Below are 27,756 nucleotides of genomic sequence, written 5' to 3'. Positions count from 1 at the left end.
TTGTATTTTGTTGCTTGAGGAGAGGTGTGTCCAGGTGCAAGCATTGCAGCACCGGAGCAAAGGGTCCCAGATCCCAGCCTGTCTCAGCATAAAGGCGTTCTTTTTATTTAACATCAAATGATGTTTGTATTTCTAAAGGTGGTAGAAGATGAGGTATTTAAGCACATGAGTGTCTATGTTGTTTGTTCCTAGTACATTTGATGTACCGCTTTGTTACCAAACCCAGGTTCGGTTGCTTCTTGCACAAGAACCAATAATTCGAGAGGCAAGTGTCAGTAGAAAGGAAAGGTGCTTTAATCAGAAAAGCCAGTAATCTAGGGAGAAGGTGGACTTGTGTCCAGAGACCAACTCTGAAGATTCTGCTCAGCCATGACAGTTTTGAAAGGAGAAAAAGGAGGAAGAATCTCAATGAATCATTGACAGAGGAAGTTGGATTCTGCATCATTCCCCATTGCTTGCAGACTGGCTGACTCTTCAGATGTTACCTTGGCTGTGTGGTCAGACTGCAGGATTGCTAAGGGGACTGTTGAGAATAGAGAGCTTGTCATTTTTTAACTGCTTCATTCTTACTTCTTACTTCTTTTTATCTAGGAAAAGAATCAGCAAGTTAGACAAGACACAGTGTGCATTCAAGAGAGCATAAGTCAGGAGTTAGGTTACATTGCCTAGTGAGCTCTTTCCTCTAATTAAGTTCTTTTAAGGTTAAAGGGGAACAGAAATGGGCAAACAGGAAAGGGACAAAAGAGCTGTTTTCACCTTGAAACCTTGCCTGCTGTGCCTCAGCTGGGTGAGTCAATGTCCACCATTCACAGATACAAAGCATAGCACAAGCAAAGGATCTATGTCAATAATGAGCGTCGTGTTCCAAGATGGAGCTGGGGCTTCTGCACCGGAAGCTGTGTCTCAATAGGGCCACAAGACCAGGTTGTGAGCGCTTTTAAATGTCAAACTGAGCGGAGAGCTTATCTGAAAGCAATAGGAAGCCCCTGGAGATTTATAGGCAAGAGATGAAGTGGAACAGAAGAGTGGGGCAAGCAAGTGACAACAGTGTCATCTCAGTAGGGAGAGAGGAAATGCTATGTGACCACAAAAATGTCTGTGAACATGCACTGGGGGTGGAAAGACCCCTGTACCCACCAAGAGCATTGGAGTGCAGTCACACTGGCACAAAGTCCAAATTTCCTAGCTTGGCATCCCCTTCATCATCTGGGTCCTCTGTGTTTCCAGACATCTCCGCTTCTTCAGAAACCTCAGTTTCAGTGATGTGGCCCATTCACCAGCCCACTAGCCAGAGGAGCTTGTGCCTTTCTTGATCATAGCTTCCCTGGCTTCTGGGCCCTGAATGTCCCTTCTCTTCTACAGTGCTTGCTTGCCAGATGCCCTACAGTTAAGGCAAACGTAAGTGCTTGCTCTTGCTGCCACCATTCCTCTGCTCATCCGCCCCCTTCGCCTACAATGTCCCCCTCCCCTTGCTACTGACTTTCAGCCCCCCTATTCTCAAGTTCCAGACAAGTTGCCATCTAACCTGTCCTGCATCCCCCTAGCCAAAACACCACTCCCTCCTTGTAATACCTAAAACTACCAATTTATGCCCCTCATCCACTCTTGTGAGGTCTTGAATTATAGCTGTTTGATCGTGCTACCAGTGTGGGAATTCTGCTAGTTGCTGAGGATGTCTGTTCCAATTATGTATTCCATAACCAGGGAGATTACTGCAGGATGGGCTTGGGGACCCACTGGGTCCACTGTGAAGTAGTCCTGAGCTAAAACACCATTGATCACCCGACCTCCATAAACCCCTACTCTGTCTGGCAGACCACAGTGATGTTTGGGGTCTCCTGGAATTAGTGTCAGTTCAGAGCCAGTGTCCAGTAATCCTCAAAGAGCTGATTACCTCCTTTCCCCCAATGCACAGTTACTCTGGTAAAAGCCCACAGTCCCCTTTGGAGAAGGCTACGAGAGAGATTAACAGTATAAAGATTCGGCAGCAGGGAGGGATCCTTCCTCCAGGGCACTTAGCCTTCCCTCCATTCAAGGGGAGCCAGGTCTTAAACTGGCTCAAGCGTGGGAATTGCTTCCTTTTGCCACCATGACTTGTAATTGCCTTTTGTTTGTGTGCAGCCATCATCCTGAGACCTAGCTGTGCTACTGGATGGTTTTACTACAAGTCCTGTTGCTAGGGATACTTCCAGAAGCTGAAGAACTGGTCTGATGCTAAGTTAAGAAATCTGGCCCTTGCTTGGAGAGGCTTCTCTAAAGCAAGGGGCCACCTAAAGCTCCAGGTATCATTCAACTCAGAGCCAAGGGTCCTTCCTTGGCATCCTGAGAAGTAACCTGGCTGGTGCAATGGAGAGTAGAGGGTTATGCGCTCAACTCCTTGAATCGTGTAAGCATTGATGGAGCATGTGCTATAGGCCCAGACCCTGGATGGGCTGCAAAGACATGAGGATGAGCAAGGAACAGCCTGCCCTCAAGGAGTTCACTGTCAGGGAGAAAGACAGAAAGACATAAATCCAAAGACGATGAGATGAGGAACTTACAGAAAGAACAACTGAATTGCCATACAAGATTTACCAGCAAGAGAGCCGTGTGTAGACAGCCTCAGAGCCACCTGACGGAGAGCGAAGCATTCCAGACAAATGCAAGGCCTCACTGTCTCCATAACCCAACAAATGTATTGGTTCTATTTCACTGAGGCTTTTCTAAGAGATACCCACATAGCCAGTCAGACTGAGTTACCTCAGAGTGTTGGGAGTCGTGCTGCTGTGTCTCTGAATTGTGGTTGTTAAACTGAAGTGACTGACCGGGAAGTTATGTGGGGAAATGAGGTATGATCTGGGCCCAGAATGGCCTCAGAATCCCTGTAAATCAATAACTCAGAATGAGGAAGCACCTATCATGTGATAGCTACTGAGGATGCAAAGATCTTTTCTGGCCTTAAAAAGTGCAGAACTGGGCTTCCCTGGTGGTACAGTGGTTGAGAATCTGCCTGCCAATGCAGGGGACACAGGTTCGAGCCCTGGTCTGGGAAGATCCCACGTGCCACGGAGCAACTAGGCCCGTGAGCCACAACTACTGAGCCTGCGCATCTGGAGCTTGTGCTCCATAACAAGAGAGGCCGCGACAGTAAGAGGCCCGCGCACCGTGATGAGGAGTGGCCCCCGCTCGCCGCAACTGGAGAAAGCCCTCGCACAGAAACGAAGACCCAACACAGCCAAAAATAACTAAATAAATAAAATAAAATTAAAAAAAGTGCAGAACTGATGCAAGATTGTGACATTTAAACAAAAAATTGCAATGCAGTATGAGCATAAGCGACTTTCCCAAGATTACACCGAGAATAACCAGCAGAGCAAACCCAGGGAAGTTGGCCCCAATGCAATGCTTTCCTAAGCAGATGTGAATGCTAGCAAAAAATAAAAAAAGAGCCAAACACAGAAAGGGCCTCCCGGATTCTGTCCACTGAAAGAAGAAAAAGCTCATGGACAGCAGTGGACTTCTCCTCAGTTCTTGGGAAGCAACTTGGAGAAATCCTGGACAGATGTTTGTACTGCCTGTCCCTGGAGAGTCCAACACTAATCCTACCAAAACAAAGAAGAAGACATCTGGGGGGCTTTGGAATAATATAGACCTGAGTTTAAATCACGCTCTGCCATGCATTAGTTGCAGCTCTACCTCGCTTTACCAGTTTTCTTCTGTAAAATGGGGATAACACTTTTATCCCATGGGGTTGTTGGGAGGATTCATGAAAAGAACTTGCAAAAAGCCTGTGGCACATGGTGGATGCTCAATTCAGGTTTTCAAGGCAAAAACGATCCACATGATTGATACCAAGCCTTAGCACAGTTAACCACTCCTGAACCAGAGTGCAAAGAAGGTGCCAGGAAGGACCAGAGAAATTGACACCACGGCTGCTGTGCTCCTTGGTTCCTAGCTGGCATCTTAGTTCACAAGACTCCTGGAGGTGATGGAGGTGGCAGTTAAAACGACAGGAAGACCCGATCTTGGACCGAAGAGGCAGCGCTCTGAATTCTAGCTGTGTGAACTGACAGGAAAGGGAAACATCATTTAAACAGACGGAGCCTGTTGCCTCTTCTGTCCCAGGAATCTTTTGTAACTGGTGCACTCACTACACATTGACTGGTAATCCAGCTTCCGTGCATCACAAATTTAAAAGTCAAATGAAATTACAGGTATATGGATGGACCTAGAGTCTGTCATACAGAGTGAAGTAAGTCAGAAGGAGAAAAACAAATACCGTATGCTAACACATATATATGGAATCTTAAAAAAAAAAAAAAAAAAAAAGAAAGGTTCTGAAGAACCTAGGGGCAGGACAGGAAGAAAGACGCAGACGTAGAGAGTGGACTTGAGGACAGAGGGAAGGGGAAGGGTAAGCTGGGACGAAGTGAGAGAGTGGCATTGATATATATACACTACCAAATGTAAAATAGATAGCTAGTGGGAAGCAGCCGCATAGCACAGGGAGATCAGCTCGGTGCTTTGTGACCACCTAGAGGCCTGGGATAGGGAGGGTGGGAGGGAGACAGAAGAGGGAGGAGATATGGTGATATATGTACATGTATAGCTGATTCACTTTGTTATACAGCAGAAACTAACACAACACTGTAAAGCAATTATACTCCAATAAAGATGTTAAAAAATAAAATTGAAATTAAAATTAAAAAAAGAAATTATGGGTATAAATACATTCTGGTATTATCAACTGGTTGGTAAATTATCATTAAGCAGTCACCACATCTAATCCTGAGCAAGTCCAAAGGCAAACATGAGAGTGGCAACCACAGCCAAAACCATGTTTTTATTAAATTAATTTGTGTTATGATGTAGGCAGATCCTGTAACACAACCCCAAAAGAGCATAAAGTATATAGCTCTGTCTAGCTATAAAATGTGCATATATAAAATGATTTCTTTATTTGGGCAGTAAGTGTCTTGTTAGAGAACAGCACAATTTACAGTCAGTGGTTTCTTAGGTTTGTTGAAGTGCAGTATTATAATACATAATTATAATAATTCTATCCTCTTAACAACTCCTTTGTGTAGCCCTAATTATTTCCTCCATTTACAGATAAGGAAGAGAGGTGAAGTGACTTGTCAAGGTCACATACACTAAAAACAGGCAAGATCAGGACCCCAGGCACTTCCATTTACCCTAAAGCTCGTGCCCTTGCCTCGAGCTGCCTCCCCCTCTGAGGCCTGACACCTGTGACAGTTGTGTTTTCTCCCAAGGTGACAGGAAGTCTTCTGTGGGGCTCAGATCCCAAGGGGAGGTGGGGGCTGTGTGTGCCCATGCTGCCTGGTGCCCTAGGGTTCTGAAGTGAGGGCCGTGCTTTTCTTTTTTTTCTAATTTTTATTGAAATACAGTTGATTTACAATGTTGTGTTAGTTTCAGGTGTACAGCAAAGTGATTCAGTTTTACATATATATACATATATATATTCTTTTTTAGATTATTTTTTCTCATAAGTTATTACAAGATATTGGGCTCCCTGTGCTATGCAGTAGGTCCTTGTTGGTTATCTATTTTACATATAGTAGTGTGTATATATTAATCCCAAGCTCCTAACTTATCCCTCCCCCACCCTTTCCCCTTTGGTAACCATAAGTATGTTTTCTAACTCTGTGAGTCTATCTCTGTTTTGTAAATAAGTTCATTTGTATCATTTTTTTAGATTCCACATACAAGAGATATCATATGATATTTGTCTTTGCCTGACTTACTTCGGTTAGTATGATAATCTCTAGGTCCACCTATGTTGCTGCAAATGGCACTATTTCATTTTTTTTACGGCTGAGTAATATTCCATTGTGTATACATACCACATCTTCTTTATCCATTCCTCTGTCGATGGATATTTAGGTTGTGGGCTGTGCTTTTAAACTTCACATCTCCTCCTTGCCCTCAGCTCGAGTGTCAGTCGTATGGAAACGGAGCCCACCTGGCATCTATCCTGAATTTAAAGGAAGCCAACACCATAGCAATGTACATAGGTGGCTGTCAAAGAAACAAGCCCATATGGATCTGCCTGCATGTCCTGCAGAAGGTAACCTCAGACTTGGCCCACAAATGGCCCCTTGGGAAAGCCAGACAGATAGCCCCTCTCTGGGAAACAGCCCCAGGCCTACTGACACACAACAGGTTTTCTTCAGTCACCTGCCTCCGATTGATAGAGGCCAAAGCTTCAAGGTTAGGGAGGAAACAATTTCCTCCACTTACAGACCTATCTAATTAAAGTTCTCCCACATCTTTGAACACAAAATTACCAGCTCTTCAGAGCCTTTACAAAGAAGTTTGTGGGGCTTCCCTGGTGGCGCAGTGGTTGAGAGTCTGCCTGCCGTTGCAGGGGACGCAGGTTCGTGCCCCGGTCCGGGAAGATCCCACATGCCACGGGGCGGCTGGGCCCGTGAGCCACGGCCACTGAGCCTGTGCGTCCAGAGCCTGTGCTCCGCAATGGGAGAGGCCGCAACAGCGAGAGGCCCGCGTACTGCAAAAAAAAAAAAAAGTTTGTGTAAGTATGTATGGGTATATACAAATAAACACACACACACACACACACACACACACACACCTGTTAGGAGACCAAGCTTAGTTAAACCCCCATTAGATCTTCAGTTAAAGTTGGAAACTTTCAGCTAAGCTTTTTGCTAGATGCTATCATGTTTTTTATGTTATCCTAAACTTTCTTCACTGGTCCCTCATTTTACCCGCCTCAATACCTCATAGTAAGAAATGACATGTGAGGTTGCTGAGGTCTCTATGCGGGATCTGCAGTTTACAGATTCTTTGTGGGGCTTCTATGTTAACCCCAAAAAACACAAAGAATACAAGGAGAAAAACCCCAGACTTTCTGTTTCTTTCTTTTCTTTTCTTTTGTTTTTTTTGCGGTACGTGGGCCTCTCACTGTCGTGGCCTCTCCCGTTGCGGAGCACAGGCTCCGGACGCGCAGGCTCAGCAGCCATGGCTCACGGGCCCAGCCGCTCCGCGGCATGTGGGATCTTCCCGGACCGGGGCACGAACCCGTGTCCGCTGCATTGGCAGGCGGACTCTCAACCACTGCGCCACCAGGAAAGCTCGACTTTCTGTTTCTTGATAAACTTTGCCATAGATGTTACATATATTTTATACAACGAATTTTACATTTTTATATATTCATATTGCTATCAATCAGAGCTCTCTCATTCAGAGATAGGATAAATAGTTACATCAATTTCTACCAGATTTTTTTTGTAATTTAATTTTTTTACCTTCATGACTGAGGCTAATAAACAGTCTAACAAATTGTGCGATGTCTCTAGTTATCAAAGAAATGCAAATTAGAATAACAATATAATTTGACATCAGATTATTAGACTTTTGCTTTGTCTTAATGAATAATATTTTTAAGGATAAGGAGAAATTTCCCAGTAAATGAGGATGTAAATTCCTACAACTGAACAGTTTTTGGAAAGCAGTTTGGCAATAAATATCAATAACCTCAAAATATTCATGTCCTTTGGCCATTAATTCTACTTCTGGGATGCTAGCTTTAAAGAATAATTTTAAGTACAGAAACAGCTTTGCAAATAAAGTGGTTCATAGCAGTATTCTTAGCAATAATTGTAAATTGGAAACAATGTAAACATCAATCAATAAGAGAATTAGTAAGGTAAATTATGGTGCATTCTTACCATTAAAAAATGTTTGGAATGCAAGATGCTACACAATTGAATATATATTTTAAAGGCCACCACATTTTTCAGTATATAAAACTATTGTGATAGACAAAAATGATTGCACCAAAAGTAAATATAGTAAAAGATTAGTAATGTTTTCCTCCTAGAGATTAAACGGAGTGACTTTCTTATTTTCCCGTCTTTGCACATTTCTGTGCTTTCCCAGTTTTTACAATGAGAACCATGTTTTACATGGGTCTGGGCTGTGAGCAGGTGGGCAGGCTGATGTGTACATGTCTCCCGTCTCCTGTCATTTGCAGGGGCAACAGTGGACGTGGCTCGATGGGGCCACGTATATTTACAGAGCTCTGTCTGGCAAGTCCGTGGGTGGGAACAAGTACTATGCTGAGATGAACGCCATGAACAGTAAGTTCTATTGCATCTCTTGCCAAATCGCAGCTCCTTCCCTTTCCCATTAAGAGCAAAGATGCACATTGACGCCTCTTTGCTCCATTTCACACCAGCAACTCTTTTTTCCTACAAGGCAATGGCCTTGTCGCAGACATTATTTACCGACCATTTTACAATCTTTGCCATATCACCGTACCAGCGGTTCAGTTATCAATATATTCTTTAAATCCACTCACTTTTTTCTTTCTTTTCTTTTGATTTTTAATAACTCATTTTTAAATTGAAGCATAGTTGATTTACAATGCTGTGTTAATTACTCCTGTGCAGCAAAGTAATTACATTCACTTTTCTTCTTAAATATGTTTATCTTAAAATTCTGTTACATACCATGAGGGGGAAATATGTCACATTTGGGGAAAACCAGGCTACAGGGAGCAAATATATGTGACTCCTTTCTGGCTTCTTTATAGTTAGGGTTCCGCATGAGCCCTGGAAACCTCGCCTTTGCCTGGGTTATTTCCTCATTTGTTTCTCTGAGGATGCAGTGCCTGGAACCTCAGCTGCAGGCTGCACACAATCTCTGCAGCCTCATTTCTCTTGCCTGCCTTCATTCTTTGCTTTTGTTTTGTTTTTTTTTAAGTCTTTGCTTTTTTAATGCTAATAAGCTAGGGTTTTCAGCCTTGGTACAAATGACATTTGGGGGTGGACAATGCTTTGTCTTGGGGCCTGTCCTCTGCATTGTAGGTTGAGCATACCCTAGTCACTAACCAGCAGATGCCAGTAGCATCCACACAGACACAGGGTGTTACAACAAAAAGTGTCTTCAGACTTTGCTAAATGTCCCCTAGGGGGACAAAATCACTCCTATTTGAGAACCACAGCTAATAAGTGATATGAAAAGAAAACAGAATGTCAAAGATCAAAAGCACACTTGATATGAAAGAGAACATCCCAGTGGATTTAAAAAGTCATCACAGTGTCACTAAGACTCCCCCACTAGCCAGGGGATGGGTCAGGGACACAGCCCGGACTGAGGACTCAGATACTGGGGATCAGGTGGAAAGGGAAGTGGAACAGGGTTTACTGTTGTCTGAGGAATAAAGCTTATATGCACAAAAGAGTGAGAAAACTTTCTGACAGCAAAGGATGAATGATGGCCATGTGGAGACAACCTCTGAGGCAAAGCTCTAGATAAACCCTCAGGGGTAAGTGGGTCATATCACAGACAAAGGAAGGACTTTCCACAGTCTTTCAGAGACTACAGCTGCTGCTGTTAAAGGAATAATTCATCTCAGATGGAAGGAACACACCAAGACCAATAGGTAGAAGCTACCAAAATGTGGATTTCTATCCAAACTAAGGAAAAATATTTTGAACAATCAGCCCTGTCCAAAAACATAATGGGCTACCCCAGGAAGTAGTGAGAAACCCATCACTAGAGTGAACCAAGCAAAAGTGGACATTGTAGTTGTTGTTGTAGTTGCAGCATTAAAAGTGTTAAAAGAGGTTCACAGCACATGAGAGTCAACTGAGGAACATTTTAAAAATATGAATTCCAGGGATTGCTTCAGACCGACAACATGAGAATCTCTAGGGCTGGATGCCCGACCGAGCTTCAGGGAAGCAATGGACCAGATGCCTCCCAAAGTCCCTCCCATGATCCTAAGATTTCACCTGGACAAAGTTCTCAGACAAACATCTTTCCCCTGTCAGTCCGTGTTTACATCAGCAAATTTCCCAACGACGAAGTTTCCTGTGTGGGGCTCAGAAGCCAGACGTCCACCTGAGAATGCCAGGCCATTGGACGCTACCCTTCCCTTTCGCCCAGCGCAGCTCTCCACTCTCAGAATACAGGCTCTCATGGCAGAAAAGTACAAGGAATGAAGCAAGGATTAGAAACTGGTGAAGGTAGAATGCAAAAGGACATTCCCTCAGCCTCGTCAATGTCACTTTGTATTTGTATAACAGATTTAGCCTCAGCAACTCAGTGGCTAAATTGTTTTTCTAAGATTCACAAGGTTTTTTTAGGCCTCACACTCACATCCTGTGTGTGTGCCTGTCTGTGTGACTGGCCTTGTTCCTTTTTTCTATCTATTTAGAAAGACTCTGACCCTCTGGAAAATTGTATTTCATGTTGCCTCCTGACTTATCTACTGGTCCACCTTGAGATATTAAATAATGATAACTAGGGTTCTATAACTGAAAAATAAATTTCATATTCAATATAGTTTAGGTCAAAACCCTGGGCTTGGGGCTTCGCTGGTGGCGCAGTGGTTGAGAGTCCGCCTGCCGATGCAGGGGACACGGGTTCGTGCCCCGGTCCGGGAAGATCCCACATACCATGGAGCGGCTGGGCCCGTGAGCCATGGCCGCTGAGCCTGCGCATCCGGAGCCTGTGCTCTGCAACGGGAGAGGCCACAACAGTGAGAGGCCTGCGTACTGCAAAAGAAAAGAAAACAAAACCAACGCTGGGCTCTGCATTGTGAATGCCTGGGGTTAGGAGTCCAGCTCCTGCTCTCAGCTGTGTGACCTTGACCAGATTTTTTAATTCTCTGTGCCTCAGATGCCACTCTGTAAAGGGGAAAAAATACTACTACTAATCATCGTAATATATGTCAAGCGCTTATCACGGTGCAAACTTGGCTCGTGGCTCTCGTGGCCTGGAGGGGACAGTGCATCCCTGCACTTGCCCCTCTGGTGTTGAGGAATGGAAGAAGAGAGTGAAAAGAGACACGTCCCTAAATTAGTGCCCACAGGGGAGCTTGCTAACCCTTGGTTGTGTGATGCCTCATGCCATGTTCTCTTTGCCCCGCACCATGACAGTGCGCAGAATGCTTGTCTCTCCATCTCATTTACACTCTGTGGCCCCGCTGTGGGGCCCATGGCTGCAATAATGAGCAGGACCCATCCTCTATACCTCTTGAGAACCAGGCACATGAGGGGGCGTGCCTCACCCCGCCTTGTCTGGCTGTGCCCCCCATGCCCTCTCTCTCAGGGCTCTCATCCTGAGAGCGACCTGACACACACTGGTACTGGTGTCAGGGCCAGATCTGCAAGTCAGAGCCAGGCAGACATCCAGCTGGGGAACAACTCATCATTCTATGGCAGACGCCCCAGAATGACAAGTGATTCTGTGGAGCTTGGTTTCTGGAAGGGAAATAATTGGACCTCTCTTCAAAAATACTTCAGTCCTTCAAAAGTCCTTCCTCTCAGTCCTTCTTTATAAATCAGTGGCCAGAGGGGACACGGCTGGCTTCAGCAGCTTCCAATTCTTTGAACTTCAGATGGGCTCTTTGTAGCTCCTCAGCTGTGGACGTCAGGAAAGATCACCGTCTGTTCCTTACAGCATCCTGTTTCAAACGTGAAAGAGCCTCTTGTTTTCGGTTGGTTTATGTCAAGCCCTGCCTTCCCTCAAAAGCAGTGCTGGTGTACAGTGTCTGTAATTGTGTGACATTTAAATTATTTTTCTTTCTTTCTTTCCATTAGTACCTGTTTTAGTCAGGATTCTCCGGAGAAATGGAAGAAATAGAAGGGAGAGAGAGAAAGATTGATTTATCTTAAGGAATTGGTTCCTGCGATTGTGGGGCTGGCAAATCTGAGGTGCACAGAGCAGGTCAGCAGGCTGGACGTTCCTGTGAGTTGATACTGCAGTCTTGAGGCTGAGGGTAGCCTGAAGGCAGAATTCCTCCCTCTTTTCTGTGGACCTCAGTCTTTTCTCTTAAGGCCTTCACTGATTGGATGGTTACTACATTATGGAGGGTAATCCGCTTTACACAAAGTCTGCTGATTTAAATGCTCATCACATCTAAAAAGAAAAATACCTTCACAGCAAAACGTAGACCGGTGTTTGACCAAACAACTGGGCACCGCATCCTAGCCAAGCTGACCAGTAAAAGTATGTACCTTATCCATGGGTCCAAGCAAAACACCCCGAGGTCACTGATAAGCTCAATACATAATCAGACAGATTTAAAGGTCTGTTTATTTTCTTATAGATTTTTTGACTTTCCAACACTTCCTATGCAAGTACCGACCATAGAGAAAGAATCAAGATCCTGCCAGCCCTTGCTCAAGCCCCTTTCCTCTTCCTTCTCTGCCATGCTGGCGATCTGATCGTTGTCTCGGAGAGTATACAGAGCAGCTAAGACTGATGAGGCCCTTACTGCACTGACATTTTTAAGCTCAGGGACAGGGACGTCAACATTGGTATGACAGTGTCTTCTAGCTCTAAATGTTCACCCCATAACCCCTTTCCATGGTACTCTCTTCCCCACCTCTAGCTGCCCTCAGCAGTCGAGGGGTATGCATCTCCCACCGATGAAAGAGCCAGGTCTTTGGCCATCCGGGAGAAAGAAACTCAGGAAAGAGTCTCTAGCCCTCTCCTGCTTCTGCATCCCTCTGCCCTCTCTCTATTGCCCTCATTCTCCTCAGCCACCTGCTTATTGTTCCATTTGCCATGGGGAACACTTACCAGCAGAGTCTCTACTAGGTGATGTGGACCGTAAATTCCAGGGCCACATTTTAACAGGTGGCTGTGTGCATAGAAGGCTGCTCTGTTGCACTTCAGTAGCGATGAGAGTGAAAAGGTGAAATACGACTCAGAAAACACACCCAAGTGTTTCTCCATTTCCTTCCTTCCAGTCTCTGCCTCCCGCCCCCCCCCCCCCCCCCCCCCCCCCCCCGCAGAAGAGCTCCTCCCCGGCTGCAGCCCTGGTGTGATAAAGGAGAGATGGAGGTGACGTGCCTGGCCAACCTCGAAGCAGGCTTGAGTGGGTGGCAGTTTATTTCATTGTAAGCTCTGCAGCAGGTGCAGTGGAGCTGACCTGGCCTTGGGTGCTCTTCCCTCTCCTGCTGCTGACAGCTCACGTGGTCTTGCTCGAGTCTCTTTGCCTTCCGAGGTTTGATTCTTTATGAAGTGGTGGCTCCAATACCGAGGAGGTCATTTTTTTCCTCCCTAGGTCAGGAATCTACTTGGCAATGTAAGGCAAAACAGTATGGATTTGACAATTACAGAAAACATGGCTTTGGTGTGATCCCATGCCCGTTTTTTAGCAGGAAACGTCGCCAGAGAGGAGAGGACACGTGGCTTGGCCGTGCAGACCAGGCTATGCAGATGGCCACACACTTCACCCACATGGCACTGCTGACTAGTAAACACAAAATCTTATACCCCAACCTGAAGATGATCCCCTATCACCTAGGCAGCCTAAGACTAGCTACCGAGCGCCGGCTGAAAGAAGAGAGGGGAAATGAAACAGAGCATTGGCCCTACCCACCTCCCCCTTCTTCTGTCCTTCCTTTCTTTTTCCTTCCTCACATCACAACCTTGTCACCATTTTGGTTGTCAAAGAAAAACATCAGAAGTAATGTATTGCTCCCCCGAAGCGTTAAATAGCTTGTTAACCTGAAGGATAAATCTCTTAACAGTGAGAGTTCAGATAAGGTGACAGGCAGATGGAAAAGGGTCATTCTTACAAGCATACAGTTAGGTTTGCAAAAAGCAGCCACCAACTCCCAGGAGGGCTCTGGGGCAAATCACTGTCAGAGAATCAAACAAAAGTATCAGATTCTATGATGGAGATGGTAAATAAATGGGGATTACCAGACTGACAGGAGCCATGTAAACCTTATTAGATTAAGTGACAGATTCTGTGGTATTACCTGTAAGAAGTGAAAGGATGTAAATGAAATGTGGATGACAATCCCCCCAAAAGGTAGAGGTTCTCAGTCTTTTTCTGACTATGACACATATGAGAGATAAAAGACACCATGGCTCACCTATCTCCCCTAATTCAGTTACACTTTCCAAAGGAAAAATAATACATCATGATAGTAAAGAAGTAGAGATGAACAAAATAAAAATCCAAAAAGTAAAAAACAGCAGATACACCGACACGAAACAAAAAGTAAAACCTAACAGTCATTCTATAAATATATTAAAAGTATTTTAAATGTACTTAGAAAGAGTTCCAATTGAAAAGCCTCACCAACTGAAAACAATCTTGGTGATGTAGCAATAACTAAGCCCCCTCCCTGAAATTGCTGAAATGCCAACAATTTGCATGTACACGTGCACAGCGCAAGCTTTATTACCTTCCCATTGTCTTATCAGAAGGCTGATATGGTCCTTGGTCAACTCTAGAACTGTGCTGATTTTCATTTATGCATCTGGAATTTTAGTAATCCTTAATAATTCACTGAGTAGGGGTATATCATTCAACAAAATATTATTGAATGTATGCTATGTGCTAAGAACTCATTTCAGGAACTGGGAATCCATCAGTGAACAAAGAAGATAAAATTCCTTGCCATTTAGAGCATACACTTCAGCAGGGGTGAGGAGTGGATGTAGGAAAACAATTAACTAAACACATAAGTAAAGTACTATGAGATAGCGACAGAGGCTGTGATGAAAATATAAAGCCAGGACGTGGTATAGGGAGCAGGCATGTGTGCAGGTGTGTATGGAATAGTTAGTGTGCTTCTGGTCACAACTGACAGCCAGACTGTCTCAAGCAAAAAAGAGAATTTATTGGTTTATGTTATTCCACAGTCCATAAGTAGATTTGGGCTTCAGGCATAACTTGACCAAAGGTTCAACAATGTCACCAGGATAAGGTTTTCTCTCTCTCGATATTTTTTGACGTTTTCTGGGAATTAACTTCATTATCAAGCCCCACCTCGTTGCAAGATGGCTGCAGCAGCTCCAGTCTTCACCTTATCAGGCGAGAACCACAGCCCTCAAACAAAAGCCTCCAAATCAAGCCTCACTGGCCAAGAGTCTCCTGCATGAGTTATGTGCTCATTCCTCAACCAATCACTATGGCCAGGAGGATAGAATGTGATGATTAACTTAGCTAAGTTATATTACATGTAACTTCACTAGAGCCCAGGGGTTTAGTCAGCTTCACCTAAAGGACAGGGCCAGGGCTTCCCTGGTGGCGCAGTGGTTGAGAGTCCACCTGCCGATGCAGGGGCCACGGGTTCGTGCCCTGGTCCAGGAAGATCCCACATGCCGCAGAGCGGCTAGGCCCATAAGCCATGGCCGCTGAGCCAGCATGTCCGGAGCCTGTGCTCCGCAATGAGAGAGGCCACGACAGTGAGAGGCCCACATAACGCAAAAAAAAAAAAAAAAAAAGGACAGGGCCACTGCTAGCAGATATGGTGCCTTTGTAGGGATTATAAAAAGATGATGCCCCTCTGGGAAGACACTGCCCCATGGACCCACAGGACCAAAGCAGGCTGGATTCTAACCCCCACTTGCCCCCTTAGCCATATACCTTTGTGCAGTGCACAAGCTACACTGCCCTCATCTATGTGACCCTGCTGACACATGTGGGCTGAGCGCGGGAAAGGTGGTTCTCTACCTGGGGGCTAAGGGCCACCCTGTGGAAAACCCTGTCCTTAGACCCCACGGCAGGACCTCAGAATCAGATGTCTGAACTTCAATGCATCTGGACATGCATCTGATTTAAGAAGAAGAAAAATCAGGTCTATGTTGTTTCCCAAAATGTGCTCACTTATATAAGACTCCAGCCACAGCCTATGGTAGTTTTTATAGTGGGAAGAGCAAAGGCTTTGGAATTAAGCCTCTCTGGATCTGACTGACTGCCTCAAACTGGCTGTATGAGATGGAGCCTGGAGTCTCTGAGCCGTCGTTTACTTTCTGTGGGGTTTGAGGATCAAACTAGTTAAAATGTGTAAAGAGTTTAGGATGGGGCCTGGCATAAGCATTAAAAAATATAGTTGTCCTCTATGAAAGTCACGTGAGCTATCATAATTAGCTGCTTGACTACCATGGCAGAAACTAACATCCTCTGCTGGAACACGGGAGGACAGCCATCTGGGAGAAACCTTGGGTCCCAGAAAACTCTGTGTTATGGGTCTGCCTGGCATGTGCATGACCACATAGGAGGCAGTACAGTTGGCCTTCAGTATCTGCGGGTTCCACATCCATAGATTCAAACAACCACGGATTAAAAATATTTGAAAAAAAATCCAGAAATTTCCAAAAAGCAAAACTCAAATTTGCCGTGCACCACCAACTATTTACATAGCATTTACATTGTATTAGGTGTTATAAATAATCTAGAGAGGATTTAAAGTATACGGGGAGGATGTGCGTAGGTTATATGCAAATAATACATCATTTTATATAAAGGACTTGAGCATCCACAGATTTTGGTATCTGGGGGTAGGGGTGGGGATCCTGGAACCAATACCCATGGATACTGAGGGATGACTGTACAGACACAGGATAGTGAAGAAGGCACATACCAAGTCTTAATTTTTAAATGCAATACACGTTTCCATCAGACTTACTATATGTGAAGTCTGTAGTCACTGCATGAATAAAAACAGAGGAGAGTAATCTGAGAACATGAAGACTAAGCCAGAAGCCATTTATTTTAAGATTGAATAAAGGTGAAAATCTCTGTGATCTTGGGTAAGATGTCTTAGGACACAAAAAACAAGAACAATAAAAGAAAAAAATTATAAATTGAACTTCAAATGTTCAAATTTTGTCCTTAAAAAATACCATTAAAAAGCTAAAAAACATGTCACAGACTGGAATAAAATATTTGTTTAACATATATCTGAGAAAAGACTTGCAAATCAATAAGACAAACAACTCAGTATTTTTAAATGAGCAAAAGACGTGAACAGATCCTTCACCAAAGAAGATATACAGATGGCTGAAAACACATAGATGTTCAACATTACTAGTCATTAGAGCTCTGCAAATTAAAACCAAATGTGACTATCCCAGGAATATAAATGTGATTCAACCCAAGAAAATCAATGTAATACATCACTCTGACAGAATGAAGGAAAAAACCCAAATGGTGATCTCAATTGACGAAGGAAAAACATTTGACAAAGTCCATTGCCCTTTCATAATAAAAAAATCTCAGGAACTAGGATGAAAAAGAAACTTCTGAAACACGATAAAAGGCTTTTTTGAAAAACCTACAGCTAACATCATACTCAATGGTGAAGGACTAAACACTTTCCTCCAAAATCAGGCATGAGACAAGAATTCCTGCTTTCGCAATATTCAACGTTGTAAGAAGTTCTATCTGGATGAGTTAGACAATAAAAAGAAATATAAAGCATCCAAATTGGAAAGGAAGAAGTAAAACTATCTCTGTTCATGATTCTATATACGGAAAGCTATTAGAAAGTTATTAGAGCGAATAAGCAAATTCAGAAAAGCTTCACGGTACCAAATCAACATGCAAAAATCACATGTGTTTTCATACACAATCCAAATAAACAATGAACAATCCAAAAGGGAGATTAAGAAAGCAATTCCATCTTAAATAACAGCTAAAAGAATAAAATACTTGGGAATACATTTCACTAAGGAGTTGAAGAATATGTACACTGAGAACTAAAAACTATTGCTGAAAGAAGTGAAAAAAAGATCTAAAAGAATGGAAAGGCATCCCGTGTTCATGGATATGAAGATTTAAAATTGTTAAGATGTTAATACTACCCAAAGCAATGTATAGATTCAATGTAATTCCTATCAAAATTCCAACAGTGTTTTTTGCAGAAATAGAAAAGCCAATGCTCAAATTCACATGAAATTGCAAGGGGTCCTGAATAGCCAAAACAATCTTGAAAAAGAAGAGCAAAGTTAGAGTATTCACACTCTCCAATTTCAAAACTTCTGCAAAGCTACAGTAATCAAAACAGTATGGCATTGGCATAGAGATAAACATTCAAACCAGTAGAATAGAATTGAGAATCCAGAGATAAACCCATACATCTATGGTCAATTAATTTTAACAAGAGTGTCAAGACCATTCAATAGAGAAAAGACAGTATCTTCAATAGATGATGTTGGGACAAGTGGATTTCCACATGGAAAAGAATTCAGTTGGACCCCTACCTCACACCAAACAAAAATAAACTCAAAATGTGTGAATCACCTAAATATAAAAGCGAAACCATAAAACTCTTAGAAGAAAATATGGCATAAATCCTCATGTCCTTGGATTTGACAGTGGATTCTTAGATACGACATCAAAAGCACAAGCTACAAAAGAAAAAAATGATTAATTAGACTTCATCAAAATTAAGAACTTTTGTGCATCAAACATTTCAAGAAAGTGAAAAAAAATCCTACATAATACAAGACAATATTTACAAATCGTATATATGATAAGGGTTTAATTTCCAGAATATACAAAAGAACTCCTACAACTCAGCAACAAAAAGACAAACAACCCAACTGAAAAAATGGGCAAAGGACTCAAATAGACATTTCCCCAAAGTGATACACGATGGTCAGTAAGTACATGAGAATATATTCAATACAATTAATCATTAAATAAGTGCAAATCAAACCACAACAAGATACTACCTCACACCTACTAGACTGGCTATGATCTAGAAAAACACAAAAAAGTGTTGGTGAGGATGTGGAAAATTGTACATTACTGGTTAGAATGTAAAATGGTGCAACTGCTATGGAAAACAATTTGGCAGTTCCTCAAAAAGCTAAGCATAGAATTATCAAATGACCCAGAAATTCTGCTCCTAGGTATAAACCCAAAAGAACAAAAAACAGGGACTTGAACAGATGCTCGTACACTGACATTTATTGTGGCATTATTCACTATAGCCAAAATGTGGAAACAACCAAAGTGCCCATCAACAGATGAATGGGTAAAAAAATATTTTATATACATATAGTGGAATATTATTCAGCCATAAAAAGTGATGACGTTTTGGTACATGCTACAACATGAATGAAACTTGAAAACTAAGCAAAGTAAGTCAGCCACAAAAGGACAGATATTATATGATTCCACTTACATGAAATATCAGAATAAGGAAATTCTTAAAGATAGAAAGTAGGTTAGAGGTTACCAGAGCCTAGGGAGTCAAGGGAACAGGGATTTATTGCCTAATGGTTACATAGGCTCTGTTTGGGGTAATGAAAAAGTTTTGGAAACAGTGGTAATAATTGTACAACACAGTAGATATAATAATGCCACTGAATTGTACATTTTTGAATTATTAAAATGGCCAATTTTATGCTATATGTATTTTGCCAAAAAATGTAGTGATGTAATATGCTCAGACCACTGAATTGTACACTTTAAATGTATGAACTACAAAGTATGTGAATTATATCTCAGGAAAGCTGTTTTAAAAAATCCAAAACAGGGCTTCCCTGGTGGTGCAGTGGTTGAGAGTCCGCCTGCCGATGCAGGGGACACGGGTTCGTGCCCCGGTCCGGGAAGATCCCACATGCCGCAGAGTGGCTGGGCCCATGAGCCATGGCCGCTGAGCCTGTGCTCCGCAACGGGAGAGGCCACAACAGTGAGAGGCCCGCGTACAACACACACACAAAAAATATCCAAAACAACAGCAATGACAAAACCAAACGTGATACCACTACACATCTACTAGAATGGCTACAATGTAAAAGACTGTTAATACCAAGTGTTGGTGAGGAGGCACAGCAACCCTAACCCTCAGAGATTGTTGTGGGAATGCAAAATGGCGCTGCCACTTCGGAAAAAACATGTGGAGGTTTCTTATAACATACTAACAAAATGACTCAAAGATCCTTTCCTGGCTATTTACCTATAGCTCATTGAATCCTCAAAACAAAAACATACCACCTTACAGAAATAGTCTCTGAGATGGCAAGCTAGCTGCCCTTGATAATAAGTGGTAGAGCCAGGATTCAAACACAGGAGTGTCTGACTCCAAAGTCCATGCTTTCAAACACGATGCTGCAGATTAAACACATTCAATACTTCTTTCTCTGGCCCAGCCTTAGGAACATAGTCTACAGTCAGGTCTGCAGAGGCTGACCGCTGAGCCAAGAACAGCACCGCACTGAAGGTACAGCATTGTTTGCTCAGGGTGGCTGGGATCTATTCCCAACGATGCTACTGCTGGCATAGAGCTGCGTGTGTGGTCACAAACAGCAGAGACAGCAGGACTGGTCAGCACAGCTTCCCGTGATACAGTCACAAACAGGGATCAAGACGTCATATGCGGGCATGTCTGGCAGAGTTACTTTCAACAAACAGAAGTCAGAGTGACACATGAGGCAGAATATGGGACCCAAGTCTCAACAGCATCGGGGACAATTCCTATGAGAGGCTAAGGCTTAAACAGGACAGTGTAAAACACTGCTGGTCATTTTTTTAAAGATTTTTTTTGATGGGGACCATTTTTTAAACTCTTTATTGAATTTGTTACAATATTGCTTCTTAGGACAAAACTAATCTTTTCCTTAGCAAACTAATATGTGCAGAGTTGTATTTCCCTGAAATTATTGTTCCTAAATAGTTTCAGTCACATATACTAATCATAACTTTTAACTGAAGTAATTTCTATTTCACAGAAAAAACTTGGGGTAGACAACTGGGGTTACACACCAGCATCTTCGCTGTCCTGCAGAGCTCATAAATACAATACAACTTTCTATAGCCATACTTTGTACAACTTCTCAAATGGCAAAAATGAACACATTCTTTAATAGACCCAAAGATAGTCTATTAAAGTCTCTATATAGTTTCTCTGTGGCATATAAGAAGAAGCAAAAACATAGAAAGTTAAAATAATGCTTAGTAATTAATGTTTCAGTGCTCTGTCTTACTTAGAAATTTTGCAGTTATCCAATGAAATTTCATTTATTAATTCAACTTAATCCTAGTCTAAGGTTTTAACTTACCTAAACATTTTGGAAATTATCCTCAAGTTGACGTACTACAAAACATAATTGTTAAAATAAAATTTTATCAGAATAATGAGTCAATTTGGTGAAACACATTTTTCATATTTTTACATTTTTCATAACTGTAAGTATTAAGTAGAAATAATGACAGCTTATTTGATCAGTAAATCTGCCTAAGTCTGGCAACAATGTACCTACAACAGAATAAAATCTACATTTATACTCATCTGTGATAAATCAGTGAAGACTTAGCTATTTTTAGTAACTAAAATTATTAAACTAGCTTCACTTGCCAAATATTTACCTAAATTGTGTGAACTTGAATTCTTAAAACATTTCTGAGTTATTCTGTGTAAGGATACTTTTTAAGTCTAAAACATTGAAAACATTAAAAGTTCAATTTCCTTATTTTCTTGGAATTTCAGAAATATTCAATTTATGTAAGTGCTTATTTATCTCATTAGCTAATCAGAATAGAGATCCTTTAACTTAAGATAATTTATAATCTAATTTGTTAACACCAACCGGCAAGTAGGATAATATTACACCCTCACACAACTAAACGTAAAGATCTCTTGAATCAGATACATAGACATCCAGCCTGAAACAAAGGGAGTTTACAACTTCAATTCTGGAATTTCAGCTATGAGTCAGAATAAACACATAATTACAAAACTCACGGGTCCATTTCCTGTTCTCTTCTGCAAAATTCTTAATTACTTTGAGCTCTAGAGAGTCAACAGACAAACAGAAAAGACAAACAAAGCAGATTCTCTGTCACCTCTCACCCAGTGAAATAAGATCTATCAACTATGAATCCATTTATAGAGATCATCAAATGAACAGACCATAAAACCAAACTCCTGATGGAAAAGGCCAATAAACTAGATTCTCTGTGAAGAAATGACCTGGGATACCCAACAGAAACAAAAATCTCTTTAAACTGTTAATTTATTTACAGAGATCATTAAATAGTCAGACCATAAATCCAAATTCCCAATAAGGAATAATTCACCCCATCCCTCAAATATTGGTGACCTGTGCTCTGATTGCGGACCGCTGCTTCTCACCACAAAGGTGCAAACACAGAGGCTATTATCCTCGTACCTCACTCCATTTTTGCAACACCTCCCCTTTCAGCTGCAGTGACTTCCCAAAGATTTAAAGAGCAGGAACCCTTTCCCCCATTCCCCTTCATTTTTCTCTTTTTCCCCTCTTGGGAGCCAGACATCAAAGACTAGGACATTCAAAAGCAGCCATGTATGTGGGGAAAATTATTCATAGAAAGTGACTGTGCATGCCCAGGGAAAGGCAAAGTCTCAGAAGACACCTGAGAAAACCTTAAGTTTACACCTCAGGCTGGTCTTTAGCACAGAGATAGCCTACAGCAGTCAAAAAAAAAAAAAAAAAAGCAAAAACAATAACAAAAAAACACAGCAAACCCTGGAGAAGGGACAGAATCCAATCTCCAGAGCCACTGCATCCTCCAGTTTCAACCAAACAATCACAAGGCTTACAAAAGGAGCCTGGTATGTTTTGCTACGGTTCAGATTCTTTTGGCATTCCACAGTTACTCTGTGACTCAAATATCACTGTAACTTTTCTCCTTCCAAACGAGAACAAGGCCTTCATTCTTTGACAGCCCTGCAACACTCAGCCTCAACTCCACACCATGTTACATAGAAAGTCAGCCTGTGTTCTCTCCCATTCACTCATAATTAACGAAGTACTACTTGGTGCCAATGACTTTTACCATAAATGCAAATGCAGCATGCAAATCTCAAGGATTACTCAGAAAGTAATTAAGCATATTATACAGAAAATTATCTTTTTCCCCAGATTATCAGCAAAATGAAAATACACTTTTAGAAGTTTTTTCAGAGAACGAGCAAACTCCCTAAATTAGTCCTATAAGGTACCAGGGGTACATGACTCTAGCTTAAGAAACACCTTTCAGTGTTTAGGTTCATAAGGCAAGTCTTTATATTCCCCTATCAGCCCAGGAGTTCTCTTCCTTCTTGTCAGAAGACAAGAACAAAACATTTATTTTGTTGTCAAACGCACTTGAGTTCTAATCCCAGGTATGTCAATTAATAGCTGTGTGACCTTGAACAGCTCATTCAACCTCTCTGAGGTTGTTTTTCTATCTGTAAAATAGAAAAAAAAAGGACTTTTTTTAGGATCATTGAGTAGATTTAATGAAATTGTTTGTCAAGGAAGGTATTAAATTGGGAGCACAGTCACATGTGTCCTATACTCCTGTAGCAAATCGTCTAAAGAAATAACACACTTGAATTGCTACTCTCAGTAACATTATAACGATATCGCCTAAGGCAGTCATTGTCCTGGGATAAGAATCTAACAAATAGTTTTGGCACTTGATTAAAGTTCCTGCGATTCATGGTGAGCAAAGTTGTCACAGGGGAAGAGGTGGATCTTCTGCGTGAGCAGTTCTAGAACGAGGGAGACACGCTGTGCTCTGGAGAATGAGGGGATGGCCCAGCCTGTGGCTGACTCTATAAACTCCTGGAAGCAGCTCTCTCAACACAGTGGTTGTTCTTTGGGGAACACTGGCTGAGCATAAGAGGGAGACATGAGGCAGTGGTGAGCTGAGAGCCCAATCATGGGCCAACACCTGGACCAGAAGTGCTTTTCCTGTAGCAGTAGTCAAATACATCAACTGAACATACCTGACCACTCTCTAACAATCAGAACAGTAGGGAGACCAAGAGCTGTAGCAGTAGACCAGTATCTGAGAGAGCTGTCTGCTCCTGTGAAGGATCCATGGACACCGGTGGCCTGGATGTTCAGAACCTCTGCTGATTTTTGAAATAGACTCAGTTTGAAAGGATCCTACTTGAAGAATTTTTTTTAATGGGAGCAAATATAAAGTGGCTTGCAAAATTTTTCACAGGAGAAGAGAGAGTAAATACAGCTTTATTAGGATTAAATTTTTCTGACTTCCAGTGTGATAACAGAGCAGGGAAATACCTTTAATGTGATTTTTTTAAGATTCTGCCTTTGTCTCAATGTCTCAAAAGGCTAATCCTCTTCTTAGGACACAAGTGAACACAGTAGAGCTTGGGTTACAAAAACATGCCTATTGCCCACACTGGGGCCAAGCAATAGAGATGAAGGCTGACATGTGGAGCAGTCAGTGGGAAGCTCCATTTGACCGGACTGAAATGTGAGATGCTACAGACATAGAGGATAGACATGGGGGTGCGGGGTGGGGGTGGCGCGGTTGGGTTGGGATTTGTGGATTAACAGATGCAAACTATTATATAGAGAATGGTTAAACAACAAGGTCTTACTGTGTAGCACAGGGAACTACATTCAATATTATGTGATAAACCATAATGAAAAAGAATATATATATATATATATATACACACACAACTGAATCACTTTGTTGTACAACAGAAATTAACACAACATTGTAAATCAACTATACTTCAATAAAATAAAATAATGTGCAATGCTGAAAGAATCTTCCCCATAACTCCCACTTGCACCCCATCTCCAGGGAAGAAATATTTAAATGTTGAGTGGAAATAGTACTGAAATGCTAGATAGAGCGGATATCAGAAGGCAAGAACAGAGGAGGCTAAGCTGGCTCTGCTCCAAAGCTGTAGGGAAATTCTTGGAAGCCCGTCAAACAATACTTGAAAATATAGACAGCTGCCCAATAATGTTGTAAAATTTCTCATAACTTCTCAGAGAACAGAAGGGAGAGCCTCAGCCTTATAGCAGTTTAGAGGATTGCCCTAATTCATAAGTCAAGTTGCTGACATACACAGGAAGAAGAAAAGAACTTTACGTATCCTGTTACAACCCAGCAGACTTTTGAAATGAGCCATGGAACAAGGTCCTGCGAGCCTGGACCTGGTCCTGACCTTGGAAAGATCAGGCTCTTCTGGATCAAGTTCTCCAGAAGGAATTCAGAGAGAGGCATTATTGAAGAAAGGTGCATTTACCGGAGAATTGATGGACCAACCAAATAGTCACTTTTAGTGAAAACTCAGGAGGAACAAGAAAAAGTGTCAATCCTGACTGTTCTTAGATAACAAATCAAAGAGCAAAGTTGGACCCGGAGGCACTTGAGGTTGAATTCCTGCCAACAAGGTCCTAAGGAATGGGAGAAACACGTCCCAACCTCAGGTCAATAATTTCCACAGAGAATGCAGTCATTTTCTACTGCTTAACAATTTATCACAAACTTAGTGGCTTAAAACAACACATTTGTTATCTCAGAATATCCATGGGTCAAGGGCTTCCACATAGCTTAGCTGAGTCCTCTTGCTTGTCCAGAGGCAACACCCAGATCATAGGGGCCACCACAGCTCTCTGTCTTCTGACCCCCACAGACACCTCAAACATGGTGGTCTGCTTCTTTGAAACTGACTAGAGAATCTCTCTCTTATAATGTAATATAAGCCCTGGAGTGACTATTCCATCACTATTCATCCTATTTGGTTGGCTAGAAGTAAGTCCCAGGTTCCATTTACATTCAAGGGGAAGGGATTACACAAGGGGTGTGACTCATTAGAGGTCACCTTAGGGCGTGTCTGCCATGCACTAATACAATTCATTGTTGTGTATGTTTGTGTACATGTGCACATGGGCATGTCCACCTTGGTCTGTGTTGCCCCAGACTCAGACACTGAGACAAGGGTTCACATGGAATTGGGAGAAGATCCTAGGAAACCTGCAGGGGCGTGAGGAACTGAGATAGGGAAGGGAGGCAGCTAATAACGGGTGTGTGAATAAATTACAAACTATGGGCAATTTGAACCTTAATCCCTCTAAGGAACTCTGGAAGCCCGCCTGCTACACTTGCCTCAAACTTATCACACATTGGGGCAAGGGAATTGAGGTATTTATACACCAATAGCAGGCACTGAAAATGGTGAAGGCTGAGAGGATACAGGCAGAGCCAGACTGCAACTTTACAATCCCTAACGTCACAAGTGTGATCACTAGACTTCCACCCTGGTACTTAGCATCTAATTACCCTAAGAAAAAGCAAACAGAGAGGAGAGGAAGATGAAGGAATATGTCTGAACTAGTAAGTTAGTGGAATACCAGGTCTCTTCTTCTTATCTATCCCTTGGGGGCAGAATTTGTGAATCCAAAATTGTAAATATTTGTGTTACCGACCAGGGTTCTTGGCCTTCCCCAGTCAATAGAAATTGACTAGAGGCCAGACTAGAAATTCAGGCAAGTCTTTAAATTGGGGCCCCTGCTGCAGCAGGAGGAGCAGAGAACAAACAACAGGTTCCTTGCTTGCTCGCTCCCTGAGGGAGGGCAAGCTTGCTCCTTATATGGGGTGAGGGTAGGGGTGTGTCCAGGGGTTGGGCCGGAGAGGTGGCTGAGGTGTTTTGCCCACTGCTTAGGTGGTGTTGTATGCAGGGGGCATGTGCAGTACCCTGCTTTTGCTCCCAACACCCTGTTTTTGCTCCAGGCTCTTAAAAAGTGGCAGTTGGGTTTTTTGGTCTCTTTGTATCTTTTGGGTACAGAATTTGCCTCAACTGCGGCATGCACGCAGTTATTTTTAGTCCCATACAGTTTCTTTGTAACTCATTGCTTGAGGAGAGGTGTGTCCAGATGCAAGCATTGCAGCACTGCAGCAAGGGGTTCCAGGTCCCACCAAAGGGTCCCAGGTCCCAGCCTGTCTCATTTGCAAATATTTTCTCAGGTGAAAATACAATGGGATGAGAACATTTTATTCACTATTCACAAGAACTTCTGGAAGAACTATTGAAGGCCAGAAATTCAGGCAGGACCATTCTCTGAGAGGGAAGCAGATAGAGCAAAAAACTATCCCTTCCAGGGAGCCATGCCAAACAGGGAAGGGAACTTGTTTGGAGCAGGAGCTGAAAAGATCCCTGGGCTTCCCTGGTGGCGCAGTGGTTGAGAGTCCGCCTGCCAATGCAGGGGACACAGGTTCGTGCTCCGGGCCGGGAAGATCCCACATGCCGCGGAGCGGCTGGGCCCGTGAGTCATGGCTGCTGAACCTGCGCGTCCGGAGCCTGTGCTCCGCAATGGGAGAGGCCACAACAGTGAGAGGCCCGCGTACCGCAAAAAAAAAAAAAAAAAAAAAGAAGATCCCTGAGCACAAGGGGTAGAGCAGGGACACAGCTGAGAGGGGAGACAGAGAGGACCCCTGGTTGGCCAGGCAGGCAAGGAGGGCCTTCAGGAAGAACAAGAATATCTAATAAGATTTCTTTAGCTTATTTTTGAAGTATATAATATACACAGAAAAGTCTGCTTATCAAAAGTGCACACCTCAATGACTTTTCACAAACAGAACACACCTATGAAACCAACACCCAGACCAAGAAACAAAGCATGACCAGCACCCTAGAAGCTGCCCTTGCACTCTACGTCGTGGTCCGAACGTGGGTTGGAAAAGAGTTTCCAGACACAATGCGGAATGTCAAGAAGACAATTTATTAGAGGGAAGGGTCGCTGCCAGAGCAGCAGGCCAACTTCTTGATAGGGAGAGTCGACCCTCAGCAAAGGTTTCTGGTCTGTTTTTAAAGCCAGGGAACCTGCAAGTCATCTGCTGACTGGGAAGAGTATGTATACTTTCAGTATGCTGAGCTGGAGAACAGTGGAGCATGCGCTAGGAGGGCTCTGGGACATTGCAATGGTCGCAGTGTGACAGAGTGACAGGAGTCCTGTAACTCTTTGTTCCAGCAATGTTGGTCCTTTGAGTTTATCTTGTTCTTTGTCCTTGGAGCACCACACTCTGTTCCAGTCATGACCCCTCCCCCAAAAGGTAACCGCCAGCCTGACCTTGAACAATATGACCAGCTTTTCCTGTTTCATAGTTTAAATGGAATTGTACAATCTGTACTCATTTTTGTCTGGCTTCTTTCACTCAGCATTGCGTATGTGAGGCCGTTCATGTCATGCATAGTTGTATATCACTCATTCTCATGCTGTGTAGTAGCG

At 42.8% G+C, this 27,756-nt stretch overlaps 1 protein-coding gene across 1 annotated transcript; it reads left to right on the top strand.

The window, feature by feature from the left end:
• Positions 1–869: 869 nt before the first annotated feature.
• On the top strand, positions 870–27,255 carry REG4 (regenerating family member 4). The gene is given in 7 exon segments (XM_027091013.1): positions 870–927; positions 2,122–2,328; positions 2,331–2,413; positions 2,415–2,462; positions 5,930–6,067; positions 7,997–8,102; positions 27,107–27,255. Coding segments are annotated over 7 exon segments (789 nt in total).
• The last annotated feature ends 501 nt before the right edge of the window (positions 27,256–27,756 follow it).

The sequence above is a fragment of the Aethalodelphis obliquidens genome, unplaced genomic scaffold (genome assembly GCF_003676395.1).
Source record: "Aethalodelphis obliquidens isolate GAN/ISIS:26980383/991018 unplaced genomic scaffold, ASM367639v1 scaffold70, whole genome shotgun sequence".
Classification (NCBI taxonomy): Eukaryota; Metazoa; Chordata; class Mammalia; order Artiodactyla; family Delphinidae; genus Aethalodelphis; species Aethalodelphis obliquidens.
The sequence above is the reverse complement of the archived record's forward strand: the minus strand, read 5'-3'. Positions and strand labels throughout refer to the sequence as shown.